Source organism: Mesoplodon bidens, assembly GCF_964165515.1.
Source record: "Mesoplodon bidens genome assembly, chromosome: 2".
Classification (NCBI taxonomy): domain Eukaryota; kingdom Metazoa; phylum Chordata; class Mammalia; order Artiodactyla; family Ziphiidae; genus Mesoplodon; species Mesoplodon bidens.
The window spans coordinates 143,036,789-143,052,726 of NC_138177.1; the positions used below are offsets into that span (position 1 = coordinate 143,036,789).

Sequence of the window (15,938 nt, forward strand, 5' to 3'; positions counted from 1 at the left end):
AACTAGAGGGACAGAAATCAAATCAATAGTTGCCAGGGGGCATCCCTGGTGGCGCAGCGGTTGAGAGTCCGCCTGCTGATGTAGGGGACGCGGGTTTGTGCCCCAGTCCAGGAAGATCCCACATGCCGCGGAGCGGCTGGGCCCGTGAGCCATGGCCGCTGAGCCTTCACGTCTGGAGCCTGTGCTCTGCAATGGGAAAGACCGCGACAGTGAGAGGCCCGCGTAACACACACAAAAAAAAGAAAAAAAAATACTTGCCAGGGACAGAGGGTAAGGGGAGGGGATTAAATACAAAGGGACATGAGGCAAGGTTTAGAGATGATGAAAACATTATATATCTTGATATTGGTGGTTGTTACCTGACTATATCTGTTTGTCTAGACTCACTGAACTGAATATATGTATATTTATATACAGTAATATATGTCTGAAAAGGCATATATTATTGGATATAAATTATACCTCATAAACCTAACAAAAACTCACAGAGAACTTTAATAGTGGACTTACAAATAATCAAGGATAAAGAGAAAATCCTAAAAGCCAAAGAGAAAAGACAAATATCTACCTGTTAAAAAAGAAAAAAACAAAACTAGACTGCAGGAGATGCCAGAAGACAAGGAAGTAATACCTTCAAAGTACTTGCTAAGGGGAGGTTAAAGGAAGAAATGAAGGAATGAGAGAAAGAAGGAAGAGAGGAACAGAAAAAAATCTGTTAACCTAGAATTTTGTAGCCAACTAATTATTCAAGAGTAATGGCTAAGTATTTCAAACATACAAGGACTAATGGAGTTTAACAACCATAGGCCCTCACTAAGAGAACTAATAAAAAGATGTATTTCAACAAGAAAAGCAAGTCCTAATGGAAATATGGGATACTAAAATAGCAGATATAGAGAAAATATAGTGGCAAATTTAATAATTTTGATTGAATATTGATACTGATTTTTGATACTGATATTAAAAATTAAATATAACTGAATAAGTAAAAACAATTATTTTTTCTTTTACAAAAGGTAAAACCAACCACAACAATAGTAAGAATGGTAAAGATATTAAACGAGTGAAGTATGGTTAGGTCTGTGTCACGTTTGGGAGGACAGAAACGCTCTGAGGCAGAATTCTGTCTGCTTCCTGGTGTACATGCCTTGTTTAATTCCCTCCCCTTGCATGGGGAAAACACCTATGAATATGATGGGTGTCACTCCCATGATTAGGTTACTAATTAACAAACTTTGAGTTCATCAACAGAGAGATTATCAGAGTGGGCCTGACATAAGGTCTTTAAATAAATCTAGGTCTAGAAGTCAGAGAATCAAAGCAGAGACACACTCCTGATGACCTGAAAGAAAGGAAACATCCATGTTGTAAACTATCTACAGAGCCATGAGGCAAGGAACTGCAGGCAGCCTCTAGGAGCCGAGAGTACTCCCCAACCAACAGCTAAAAGAAAGCAGGGATTTGTAAGAAAGTGAAATCTGCCAACAACCTGAGGACCTTGGGCTCCAAATGAGAAGCCCAGCATGGCTGACACCTTGAGGCACACTGAGCCGAAGATTCAGCTAAGCTGTGCCTGGACTCCTTACCTATGGAAGCTATGAGATAATAATTTGTGTTGTTTCAAGCCACTAAGTTTGTGGCTTAGAAATATAGTAATAGAAAGCTAATACATACTGAATAACTTAACTCTGTCAGAAAAAGGTCATAGTTGAGCGTTTATGTTGAAAAAATTAAAGGAATCCCAAAGAAAATGTTAACATAATAGAAACATGAGTAAAAGACATAAACAGGGACATATTTGTCACAGAATACAAAATGTACACGGCTAATAAATATATGAACATAATAGTTAGTGAAATGCAATTCGAAATGAGACACCATTTTATATCCATCAGACTGGCAAAAATTAAAACTCTCATAATATCAAATGTTGGCAACTCTTATACACTGAAGATGGGGACAGATAGATTAAAACTGGAAAACCTCTCTGGGAAATAATTTAACATCATCTAATAAAGTTGAAGAAATCCATACCTTATAAACTTATACTCATAAGTATACATGTACAAAAAAATTTAAAGAACATATCTGAATAACAGTAAATTAGTAAGAAGAGCAAACTGTTCATCATAAAGAGAATTAATAAACTGTGGTAAATTTATGTAGTTCATATAAAACAGTAGACTGAAAATGAATGAACTAGAGGCATGAATGAATGACAGAAACATATGGTAGAGTGAAAAAAACAAAGCACAGAAAATGTATACAGTGTGATAACATTTGTATAAAGTTCACAAACATATGAAGTAATATATTATAATCCTTAGAGATGCAAACATTTGTGATAAAATTATTTTTAAAAAGCAAGAAAAGTATAACACAAGATTAAAGACAATGGTTACCCTAGAGGTTGAGGATGAGAAGTCTGGAAGGAAGATGTAATCAGGAAAGAAAAAAGAGAGTTTCAGTGGATTGGTCATTCTTATCTCCCAAATTGGGTATTTTGTTTGTGGGTGGTTATTTTGTTATTAGGCTTTATAACTTGAACAATTACTAACATATACGCTTATATACTTTTCTACATACCAAATAGCTTTTAAAGATAATTAAAGGCATTCAGAAGAAATTGCTTCTATCTGGGAAGACCATCAGGGGAGAACTCATGGAGAAAGTGGTCATTGATACGACTTAAGAGAACTGACAGGATATAGATAGTTGGGGTTTTGGGAAATAGCATGGTGTTGGGGGGGAGGGCATCAGGATCACAGGTAAAGAAGGAGGAAATCATCAACCTATACAACAAACCAAGAAATGTTTAGTTTGGCTTCACTGTAAGTATGGGGAGACTACTGGTGGGAAATGAGACTGGAAATATAGGATCAGATTATGTAGAGCACTGAATATCAGAGTACACAGTTTATTCTAAAGGCAACACAAAGCCAATAAAGGTTTTTGAGTAAGAGAGGAAAATAACCAGAGAATAACTCCAAAAAAAAAATCTGGTAGATAACAATTCATTCAAATTCATGTTCTGAATATCTGTTTGCAAAACATAACAGTAAAATATGGAGGAGGAGACCTTCAAGATGCAAGATGTGGAGATCACCTTCCTCCCCACAAATACATCAAAAATACATCTACATGTGGAACAACTCCTACAGAACACCGACTGAACACTGGGAGAAGACCTCAGACTTCCCAAAAGGCAACAAAATCCCCACGTACCTGGATAGGGCAAAAGAAAAAAGAATAAACAGAGACAAAAGAATAGGGATGGGACCTGCACCAGTCGGAGGGAGCTGTGAAGGAGGAAAAATTTCCACACACTAGGAAGTCCCTTCACTGGCAGGGATGGGGGGTGGGCGGGGGGGAAGCTTTGGAGCCACGGAGGAGAGCGCAGCAGCAGGGGTGCAGAGGGCAAAGCGGAGAGATTCCCGCACAGAGGATAGGTGCCAACCAGGACTCACCAGCCTGAGACTGCTTGTCTTCTCACCCACCAGAGCGGGTAGGGGCTGGAAGCTGAGGCTTGGGCTTTGGAGATCAGACTGCAGGGAGAGGACTGGTGCTGGCTGCGTGAAGACCCCCGAAGGGGGCTAGTGTGCCACAGCTAGCTGGGAGGGAGGCCGGGAAAAAGTTTTCACCTGCTGGAGAGGCCAAAGACCATTGTTTCGGGGTGTGCAAGGAGAGAGGCTTCCTGCTCCATGTGCCCACAGATGGCAGAGCACCACCTAAGTGAGCTTCAGAGATGGGCGTGAGCCACGGCTATCATTTCAGACCCCACAGACGGGCATGGACCGCTAACGCTGCCTCTGTTGCCACCAAGAATCCTGTGTGCAAGTGCAGGTCACTTCCCACACCCCTCCCGGGAGCCTGCGCAGCACGCCACTGCCATGGTGCTGTGATCCAGGGACAACTTCCCTGGGAGAACACATGGTGCACTTCAGGCTGTTGCGAGGTCATGCCAGCCTCTGCTGCCGCAGGCTCGTCCCACATTCCAACTATGACTACCATACCCCTCCCTCTCCCCAGCCTGAGTGAGCAAGAGAGCCCTAATCAGCCACTGCTTTAACCCCCTCCTGTCTGGGCGGGGAACAGATGCCTGAGGGTGGCCTATGTGCAGAGACAGGGTCAAAACCAAAGCTGAATCCCAGGAGCTGTGTGAACACAGAAGAGTAAGGGAAATTTCCCCGTGCAGCCTGAGGACCAGTGGATTAAATCCCCACAATCAACTTGATAAACCCTGCAGCTGTGGAACACCTGAATAGACAATGAATGTTCCCAAAATTGAGGTGGTGGACTTTGGGAGCAACTGCTGACTTGGGGTTTGCTTTCTGCAACTGACTTGTTTTTGGTTTTATGTTTATCTTAGTTAAGTTTTAGTGCTTGTTTTAGTGCTTTTTATCATTGTTATCTTTGGTGGGCTTGTTTATTGGTTTGCTTCCTTTTTTCTCTTTCTGTGAGTGTGCATGTGTATGTTACTTTCTATGCTTTTGTCTGTTTAGTTTTGCTTTTAACATTTGTTTTGGGGTTTTACCTGTTCATTATTTTTTCTTCCTTTTCTTCCAAGCCATGCGGCTGGCAGGGTCTTGGTGCTCTGGCCAGATGTCGGGCCTGAGCCTCCAAGGTGGGAGAGCTAAGTCCAGGACACTGGACCACCAGAGACCTCCTGGCCTGAAGTTATATCAATTGGCAAGAGCTCTCGAGAGATCTCCATCTCAACACTAAGACAGAGCTCCACCCAATGGCCAGCAAGCTCCAGTGCTGGATGCCCCATGCCAAACAACTAGCAAGACAGGAATACAACACCACCCATTAGCAGAGAGGCTGACTAAAGTCATACTAAGTTCACAGACACCCCAAAACACACTGCTGGATGCAGCCCTGCCCACCAGAAGAACAAGATCCACCCCACCCACCAGAACACAGGCACCAGTCCCCCTCACCAGGAAGCCTACACAAGCCACTGAACCAACCTCACACACTGGGGGAAGACACCAAAAATAACAGGAACTATGAACCTGCAGCCTGCGAAAAGGAGACCCCAAACACAGTAAGTTAAACATAATGAGAAGACAGAGAAATATGCAGCAGATGAAGGAGCAAGGTAAAAACCCACCAGACCAAACAAATGAAGAGGAAATAGGGAGTCTACCTAAAAAGAATTCAGAGTAATGATAGTAAAGATGATCCAAAATCTAGGAGACAGAATGGAGAAAATATAAGAAATGTTTAACAAGTACCTAGAAGAAATAAAGAGCAAACAAATGATGATGAATAACACAATAAATGAAATTAAAACCACTCTAGAAGGATTCAATAGCAGAATCACTGAGGCAAAAGAACGGATAAGTGATCTGGAAGATAGAATAGTGGAAATAACTGCTGCAGAGTAGAATAAAGAAAACAGAATGAAAAGAATTGAGGACAGTGTCAGAGGCCTCTGGGACAACATTAAAAGCACCAACATTTGAATTATAGGGGCCCCAGAAAAAGAAGAGAAAGGGTCTGAGAAACTATTTCAAGAGATTATATTCGAAAACTTCACTAATATGGGAAAGGAAATAATGAAGTCCAAGAAGCGCAGAGAGTCCTATATAGGAAAAATCCAAGGAGAAACACACCAAGACATATATTAATCAAACAATCAAAAATTAAATACAAAGAAAAAATATTAAAAGCAGCAAGGGAAAAGCAACAAATAACACACAAGGGAATCCCCATAAGGTTAACAGCTGCTCGTTCAGCAGAAACTCTGCAAGCCAGAAGGGAGAGGCACGACATATTTACAGTGATGAAAGGGAAAAACCTACAACCAAGATTACTCTACCCAGCAAAGATCTCATTCAGATTCGATGGAAAAATTAAAACCTTTAGAGACAAGCAAAAGCTAACAGAATTCAGCACCACCAAACCAGATTTACAACAAATGCTAAAGGAATTTCTCTAGGCAGGAAACACAAGTGAAGGAAAAGACCTACAATAGTAAACCCAAAACAATTAAGAAAATGGCAATAGGAACGTACATATCGATAATTACCTTAAATGTAAATGGATTAAATGCTCCAACCAAAAGACACAGACTGGCTGAATGGATACAAAAACAAGACCCATATATATGCTGTCTACAAGAGACCCACTTCAGACCTAGGGACACATACAGACTGAAAGTGAGGGGATGGAAAAAGATATTCCATGCAATTGGAAATCAAAAGAAAGCGGGAGTAGTAATACTCATATCAGACAAAATGGACTTTAAAATAAAGACTATTACAAGAGACAAGGAAGGCCACTACATAATGATCAAGGGATCAATCCAAGAAGAAGATATAACAATTGTAAATATTTATGCACCCAACATAGGAGCACCTCAATACATAAGGCAAATGCTAACAGCCATAAACAGGGAAATTGACAGTATCACAATCATAGTAGGGGACTTTAACACCCCACTTTCACCAATGGACAGATCATCCAAAATGAAAATATATAAGGAAACACAAGCTTTAAATGACACATTAGACCAGATAGAATTAATTGATATTTATAGGACATTCCATCCAAAAACAACAGAATACACTGTCTTCTCATGTGCACATGGAACATTCTCCAGGATAGATAATATATTGGGTCACAGATCCAGCCTCAGTAAATTTAAGAAAACTGAAATCGTATCAAGTATCTTTTCCAACCACAACGTTATGAGACTAGATATCAATTACAGGAAAAAAACTGTAAAAAATACAAACACATGGAGGCTAAACAATATGCTATTAAAAAACCAAGAGATGAGTGAAGAAATAAAAGAGGAAATCAAAAAATACCTAGAAACAAATGACAATGAAAACATGACGATCCAAAAACCTATGGGATGCAGCAAAAGCAGTTCTAAGAGGGAAGTTTATAGCAATACAATCCTATCTCAAGAAACAAGGAACATCTCAAATAAACAACCTAACCTTACACCTAAAGCAATTAGAGAAAGAAGAACAAAAACACCCCAAAGTTAGCAGAAGGAAAGAAATCATAAAGAGCAGATCAGAAATAAATGAAGAAGAAATGAAGGAAACAATAGCAAAGATCAATAAAACTAAAAGCTGGTTCTTTGAGAAGATAAACAAAATTGATAAAACTTTAGCCAGTCTCATCAAGAAAAAAAGGGAGAATACTCAAATCATCAGAATTAGAATTGAAAAAGGAGAAGTAAGAACTGGCACTGCAGAAATACAAAGGATCATGAGAGATTACTACAAGCAACCATATGCCAATAAAATGGACAACCTGGAAGAAATGGACAGATTCTTAGAAAAGTACAATCTTCCAAGACTGAACCAGGAAGAAACAGAAAATATGAACAGACCAATCACAAGCACTGAAATTGAAACTGTGATTAAAAATCTTCCAGCAAACAAAAGCCCAGGACCAGATGGCTTCACAGGAGAATTCTATCAAACATTTAGAGGAGAGCTAACACCTATCCTTCTCAAACTCTTCCAAAATATAGCAGAGGGAGGAACACTCCCAAACTCATTCTACGAAGCCACCATCACCCTGATATGAAAACCAGACAAAGATGTCACAAAAAAAGAAAACTACAGGGCTTCCCTGGTGGCACAGTGGTTGAGAGTCCACCTGCTGATGCAGGGGACACAGGTTCGTGCCCCGGTCTGGGAGGATCCCACATGCCATGGAGTGGCTGGGCCCGTAAGCCACGGCTGCAAAGCCTGTGCGTCCGGAGGCTGTGCTCCGCAACAGGAGGGGCTGCAGCAGTGAGAGGCCCACGTACCGCAAAAAAAAAAAAAAAAAAAAAAGAAAGAAAACTACATGCCAATGTCACTGATGAACATAGATGCAAAAATCGTCAACAAAATACTAGTAAACAGAATCCAACAGCACATTAAAAGGATCATACACCATGATCAAGTGGGGTTTATCCCAGGAATGAAGGATTCTTCAATATATGCAAATCAATCGATGTGATACACCATATTAACAAACTGAAGGATAAAAACCATACAATAATCTCAACAGACGCAGAAAAAGCTTTTGACAAAATTCAACACCCATTTATGATAAAAACTCTTCAGAAAGTGGGCAGGTAGGGAACCTACCTCAACATAATAAAGGCCATATATGACAAACCCACAGCCAACATCATTTTCAATGGTGGAAAACTGAAACCATTTCCTCTAAGATTAGGAACAAGGCAAGGCTGCCCACTCTCACCACTTTTATTCAACATAGTTTTGGAATTTTTAGCCACAGCAATCATAGAAGAAAAAGAAATAAAAGGAATCCAAATCGGAAAAGAAGACGTAAAACTGTCACTGTTTGCAGATGACATGATACTATACAGAGAGAATCCTAAAGATGCTACCAGAAAGCTACTAGAGCTAATCAATGAATTTGGTAAAGCAGCAGGAGACAAAATTAATGCACAGAAATATTTTGCATTCCTATACACTAATTATGAAATAATGAAAGAAATTAAGGAAACACTCCCATTCACCACTGTAACAAAAAGAATAAAATACCTAGGAATAAACCTACCTAAGGAGACAAAAGACCTGTATGCAGAAAACCATAAGACAATGATGAAAGAATTTAAAGATGATACAAACAGATGGAGAGATGTACCATGTTCTTGGACTGGAAGAATCAACATTGTGAAAATGACTATACTACCAATGTCATTTTTCACAGAACTAGAACAAAAAATTTTACAATTTGTATGGAAACACAAAAGACCCCGAATAGCCAAAGCAATCTTGAGAAAGAAAAACAGACCTGGAGGAATCAGGCTCCCTGACTTCAGACTATACTACAAAGCTACAGTAATCAAGACTGTATGGTACTGGCACAAAAACAGAAATATAGATCAATGGAACAGGATAGAAGACTCAGTGATAAACCCACACACATATGGTCACCTTATCTTTGATAAAGGAGGCAAGATTATACAATGGAGAAAAGATAGCCTCTTCAATAAGTGGTGCTGAGAAAACTGGACAGCTTCATGTAAAAGAATGAAACTAGAACACTTCCTAACACCATACACAAAAATAAACTCAAAATGGATTAAAGACCTAAATATAAGGCCAGACACTATAAAACTCTTTGAGGAAAACATAGGCAGAACACTCTGTGACATACATCACAGCAAGATCCTTTTTGACCCACCTCTTAGAGAAATGGAAATAAAACCAAAAATATTGGACCTAATGAAATTTAAAAGGTTTTGCACAGCAAAGGAAACCATAAAGAAGATGAAAAGATAACCCTCAGAACAGGAGAAAATATTTGCAAACGAAGCACCTGACAAAGGATTAATCTCCAAAATATACAAGTAGTTCACACAGCTCAATATCAAAAAAACAAACAACCCAATCCAAAAGTGGGTGTAAAACCTAAATAGATATTTCTCCAAAGAAGATAAACAGATTGCCAACAAACACATGAAAGGATGCTCAACATCACTAATCATTTATAGAAATGTAAATCAAAACCACAATGAGGTATCAGCTCACACTGATCAGAATGGCCATCATCAAAAAATCTACAAACAATAATTGCTGGAGAGGGTGTGGAGAAAAGGGAAACTTCTTGCACGGTTGGTGGGAATGTAAATTGATACAGCCACTATGGAGAACAGTATGGAGGTTCCTTAAAAAACTAAAAATAGAACTACCATATGACCCAGCAATCCCACAACTGGGCATATACCCTGAGAAAAGCATAATTTAAAAAGAGATATGTACCTCAATGTTCATTGCGGCACTTTTTACAATAGCCAGGACATGGAAGTAACCTAAGTGTCCATCGACAGAAGAATGGATAAAGAAGATGTGGCACATATATATACAATGGAATATTACTCAGCCATAAAAAAGAAACGAAACTGAGTTATTTGTAGTGAGGTGGAAGGACCTAGAGTCTGTCATACAGAGTGAAGTAAGTCAGAAAGAGAAAAACAAATACTGTATGCTAACACATATATATCGAATCTAAAAAAAATGATTCTGATGAACCCAGGGGCAGGACAGGAATAAATATGCAGACGTAGAGAATGGACTTCAGGACACAGGAGATGGCGGGGAGAGGGTAAGCTGGGACGAAGTGAGAGAGTGGCATGGACATATATACACTACCAAATGATGTAAAATAGATAGCAAGTGGAAAGCAGCTGCGTCGCACAGGGAGATCAGCTCAGTGTTTTGTGATCACCTAGAGGGGTGGGATAGGGAGGGTGGGAGGGAGGCACAAGAGGGAGGAGATATGGGAACATATGTATACGTATAGCTGATTCACTTTGTTATACAGCAGAAACTAACAGAACATTGTAAAGCAAGTATACTCTAGTAAAGATGTTAAAAAAATAAAAAACACGGAGTAAGGGAGGGGAAATGGGGAGAAATAATATACAATCTAGAATCTCCTATGGCACTACATTATCCAGAAGGCACCCTGAAACTCTCAGAAGGTTATTTTTCACCAAATACCATTTTCCCCCTCACTGTGGAAAGCATAAGCAATGACATGTAACAAAAAATTTTATATATACTAAATGAGAAACATACATAGACATATATATATACATACACACATATTATTATTAACACATGTAGTTTAGATTAAAAATCTGTAAAAATATTATAAAGATAGTTCATGGAAGTTCATACAAAAATCACAGTGAAATAATATACTAAGCTTCTACCTTGATTACCTACACATGGGATTCTTAATAAAATAGGCATAGCACATATGTATTATCCATACCTGTTTTTTAAAAACTGCTATATTATTAATATACACACATAGGCAACTGACATAATTCACAGAATACTTTAGTCCTAATTCTGTCACCAACTAGGTCTGTGATTTGGGCAAGCCATTTAACACTTCTAGGTCTCATTTTCTTCATCTGAAAAATGAAGTGTTATACTAGATATTGTAAGTTCCCTACTAGCTCCAATATTTTGTAAGCTGTGAAATGATTCCTTTTCAAGGAGAGAGACAGAGAGAGAGCCTTACAGCTCACTCATTTATTCTTACTTAAAATATTATTTACTTAGATATGTTTGTATATGCCCTCATCTCATAGATAACATTTAACACAGCTTAGATGTATTACACTCTGACCTTAGTCTTACTTAGTCTTACTATCAGTTCCAAGTGATTTTTGTTGTAGAATTTTTGCATTTTAATATGCTAGTTCAAAAAGCACTCTATTGATATATAAAGATACTTTTAAAAGATGAGTAACCATTTATGGTAAGCATATATTTTAATGACTCATGTAATGATTCACATCCTTTCCTTGTTGGTATTTCTAGGAGCTCCATTCATAGATCTAGTCTCTTCACACTGGCCTATCCCATTCACAGCCATAGCTTAAAACTATCACAAAAATGCTGGTCTTCCACATCTGTTTTTTAGCCCAGATCTACCTCCTGAAGTCTCTATTTATGTATTCATCTTTCATTTACATATTACCATCTGTTGCCATTATTTGAAATCCAACACACTGAATGAAGAACTCATCTCCCACTCCTCTGCCAAATCTGCTCTTCTTCCTCTATGCACTGCCTCAGTGAATAAGAACGAAGTCCACTCAGGTGCTCAAGCCAGAAATCTGAAGCCAACTTTGACTGGTCCCCTCTCAATCCTCACATCCAATTAGTTATGAAATCTTATTGAACTGAGGCATCACTCTTTTATATCTCTCAATACTCTTTATTCCCACTGCCATTATTGGTAAAAATCCTAATTTCTTGCTGGATCCTGACAATAGCTTTTTAAAAAATCAATTTAAAAATAACAAATGTTGGCAAAGATGTGGAGAAAAGGGAACCCTAGTATACTGTTTGTGGGAATGTAAACTGGCGCAGCCACTATGGAACAGTATGGAGGTTTCTCAAAAAATTAAAAATAGAACTACCATATGATCCTGCAATTCCACTTCTGGGTATTTATCTGAAGGAAATGAAAACACTAACTAGGAAAGATATCCAAACCCCCACGTTCACTGCAGTATTATTTTTAACAGCCAAGACATGGAAGTAACTTAAGTGTTGATAAATGAATGGATAAAGAAAGCATGGTATGTACATTCAATGGAATATTACTGTCATTAAAAAGAAGGAAATCCTGTCATTTGCCACAACACATATATACCTTGAGGGCATCATGCTAAGTGAAATAAGTTAGAGAAAGACAAATACTGTATGATCTCACTTATATGTAGAATCTAAACAAACAAACAAACATACACTGAACTCATATATACAGGGAACAGATTGGTGATTACCAGAGGTGAGGGTTGAAGGGTAAGTGAAAGTGCAATGCGTGAAGGTAGTCCAAAGGTACAAACTTCCAGTTATAAGATAAATAAGTACTGAGGATGTAGGTACAGCATGGTGGCTATAGTTAACAGTAATGTACTATATATTTGAAAGTTGCTAAGAGAGTAAACCTTAAAAGTTTTCATCACAAAGAAAAAAAATTTGTAACTATGTGTGATGACGGATGTTAACTAGACTTATTGATCATTTCACAATATATACATATATCGAATCATTACAGTGTACACCTGAAACTAATATAATGTATGTGTCAATTATATCAATAAAAATTTTAAGTCAATTTTATTGAGGTATTATTTACACGCGATAAAACCTACATTTTTTTTTTTTTTTTTTTGCGGTACGAGGGCCTCTCACTGTTGTGGCCTCTCCCGTTGCGGAGCACAGGCTCCGGATGTGCAGGCTCAGCGGCCATGGCTCATGGGCCCAGCCGCTCCATGGCATGTGGGATCCTCCCGGACTGGGGCACGAACCCGTGTCCCCTGCATCGGCAGGCAGACTCTCAACCACTGCGCCACCAGGTAAGCCCAAAACCTACATATTTTAATTATACAGTTCAATGAGTTTTGACAAATGTAAACACCCATGTAACCACTAACCCAATCAAGATACAGAACATTTATATCAACCCAGAGAGTTCCCAGGGCCCATCTACAATCAATTCTAGTGCTTGCACCCACACCTCATCCCAGACAAACAATGATCTAATTTCCATCACCACAGATTCATTTCGCCTATTCCAGAGAATCACATAAATGTAACCACATAATATGTACTTTTTTGTGTCTGGCTTCTATTGTTCAATATTACTGTCTGTGAACTTCATCCATGTTGTTGCATATATCAGCAGTTTGTTTATCTTTCATTGTTATGCAGTATTCTAGTGCTCATCCACTGTAAGTTTGTTTATCCACTGTAATTGCTTCTTATCTGCTCTACCTGCTACCAGACACACAGACTTTGATCCATTTTCATACTGCTTCTAGAGTCATCTTTCTAAAACGCAAATCTGGTTATGTCATTCATTTCTTTCAATGTCTCCTCACTGCCTGCAGAATAAAGGACAAACTCCTAATCAAGACATTCATGAACCTCCCATGTCCTAGTTCCTGATGCCCTCTCAAAACCCATATAAACATGCAATCTGAATACATTCAAACTGAGGGGAAAAAAAAATGTTTCAAGTAATTTCTGGAATGAAATTTAGGCCTAGAGGCTCCAGATGACTTCAAATTAACCCCATACATTTTGGAACTGACACAAATACTGAACAGTAAATACTGAACTGTACTTCACAGGTATCATGTGGTCAATTTCTAACATAGCACCTTGCCTTCATGTAATATTTTACCTAAAATGTCATAATTATGATATAAAGGCATAATCTTTTATGCATAGGCTATAACCACATTAAAGATGAAATTTTATATCATGCTTTTGTACTTATTTCAAGAGCATTTTCCATAAAAATACTACTTTTAATAGCTAAAAAATATTCTAAAAAAGATGCATTCATCTAAAAAGTATAACACACTTAAACTTTTTTCCTATAGCTGGGCATTTAGGTTGCCTCTAAATTTTTGTGTTAAATTTAAGTAATACTATAATAAACACTTTCATGTACAAAGTGTGTTTTACATTTCAGATAATTTCTTTGACATAGAATCCCACAAGGGGAATTACCTGCATTCAGAAAGTATGAATAATTTATTATTTTAATATATTTATTAAAACATTATCAAATAATATATGAAAATAATTGTAATACCTTGGCTACCCTCACCCCACCCCAGCCTTGCTTCTCAGGGATAGTCTCATTTATTATTCACTTGCTTTAGTTCTTATACTACACTTTCCCTATTTATCAACTACAGATATTATTTTTTGACTTTTTATCATGATAAATGAGAACTTAGCTCAATTACACTACTTCTTACCTCCTCTGTTAAATCTGTGGAAGGTTAACTTTGTAATATCAAATAATACACTTAAATATACTTCTTCTCTCTCAGCTTTTAATAGTGTCTCTTTATATTAGTATTCTTAGTCTTTTCCAACTTCTAATAGCTATGCATTTACTTTTACATTGTTACAGGTAACAACATTTACAATTTATTTTGAAACCATAATAAAGTTGTCCATGCTAATGGTTTTTGAAACTTGAAAATTAAATGAATATTTACATTATGATTATATAAATATTGTTAACTGAAGTAGTAAGTTATCATTATGCTTCCTTCTACCGGATACCAACACTATATCCCCTAGGCCACTCAAAGGAAAATATTCTTACATTATGGTCAATGGATAATCTTACAACTCTGATTCTAGCCATTATAAAATAGTAACAACGTTTCACATAAAGTATTAAAATTTATAACTTCCTCAAACCATGCCAAGTTCTAACTTGCCAATACTACCAAAGTCCAATGTCAGGTTTCCAAATTTAAGACTATTATTTTGCATTTGAGTCCAAAATTTTTTATCATCTGTAAAGGGTGCAGACTAAGTCAGAAAGTATCCCCACCTGTCAGAGCATCCCGATAAAGCTGCACAAAATGGTTAAAGATATCCTTCGGCAAGCACTTTTCATCCGGTAGACACTGTAGAAGAATGACTATCTCAGACTGACCCACTGCATGCATTCCCTTGGTTGTGAAACACCAGCACTTCCTGTTCACATCTATAGATGAAATAAAAAGAAATGAAGACATTCTTTTCAATCCTTACCCTTAAGAAATGCACAGACATCTTTGTTATAATACACCAAAGAATAAAAGAGATCACACTGAGTCTGTATAATTCAGCTGTGAGCTGTCACTGCACTGAGCCAAAGGACTATTGCAGAAAATAAAGCATACCAATGCCTCTTGCTCTAAGCAAACACTTAGAAAAACAACTGGAAGGGAAGTAAAAGAAGTAATAGTGAAAGAAAGCGCACTAAAAACTTTTAACTTCTATTATAAAAAGGTGTAAGTATTAAAAGAAACAACATTCCATTAACAATGAAATAAATTAAACCAAACTATGCATCCTCAGCTATAATGATTAAAGGATATATTCCCCCACCTATGTGTGTGTGTGTGTATAATTAAATCACTTTACTAAGGGAAATAATTAAAACTAGAAACAAGAAAAACAATAAAAGCAATTATTATAGCCGTGGATTCAGGCTATGGCCTAAAGAAAATATATTTTGATGTATACTTATTAAATTTAACCTGTGACTAAAAGAGTCTAGCTATTTAAATTATAGTTTTCCTGGGAGAAAATTCTAGATAATCAGCAACAGGACTTTACTTGACTTCATCCGGTAAAAAGCAGTGAAACAGATGGCTTTTCTGGACTAATTACTTCTACTTCTTCACTTTAAGGCTATGTAGAGTCACAACAGCACAAGCTATACGTAGTTCAAAAATAATGTTCAATCCTTGATATTTTTATTATTTGTATGCCAACACAACAAGATTCCCAATGGAACTGAAAAAGGGTTCTAATAAAATTATGGATACCACGATGTAAATCAACACTAATAAAAGATCCCTTTCTTTCATTCTGTGAATTGTTTCTTTATATACC

At 37.6% G+C, this 15,938-nt stretch overlaps 1 protein-coding gene across 1 annotated transcript in view; it reads right to left on the reverse strand.

Moving 5' to 3' along the window:
* Positions 1 to 15,938, reverse strand: part of ZFYVE9 (zinc finger FYVE-type containing 9) — a 192,883-nt gene that overhangs the window by 58,738 nt on the left and 118,207 nt on the right. The window contains exon 10 of the mRNA XM_081258501.1: positions 14,887 to 15,042. Coding sequence (XP_081114627.1) covers positions 14,887 to 15,042 — 156 coding nt within the window. The remainder of the gene's footprint in view (positions 1 to 14,886; positions 15,043 to 15,938) is intronic.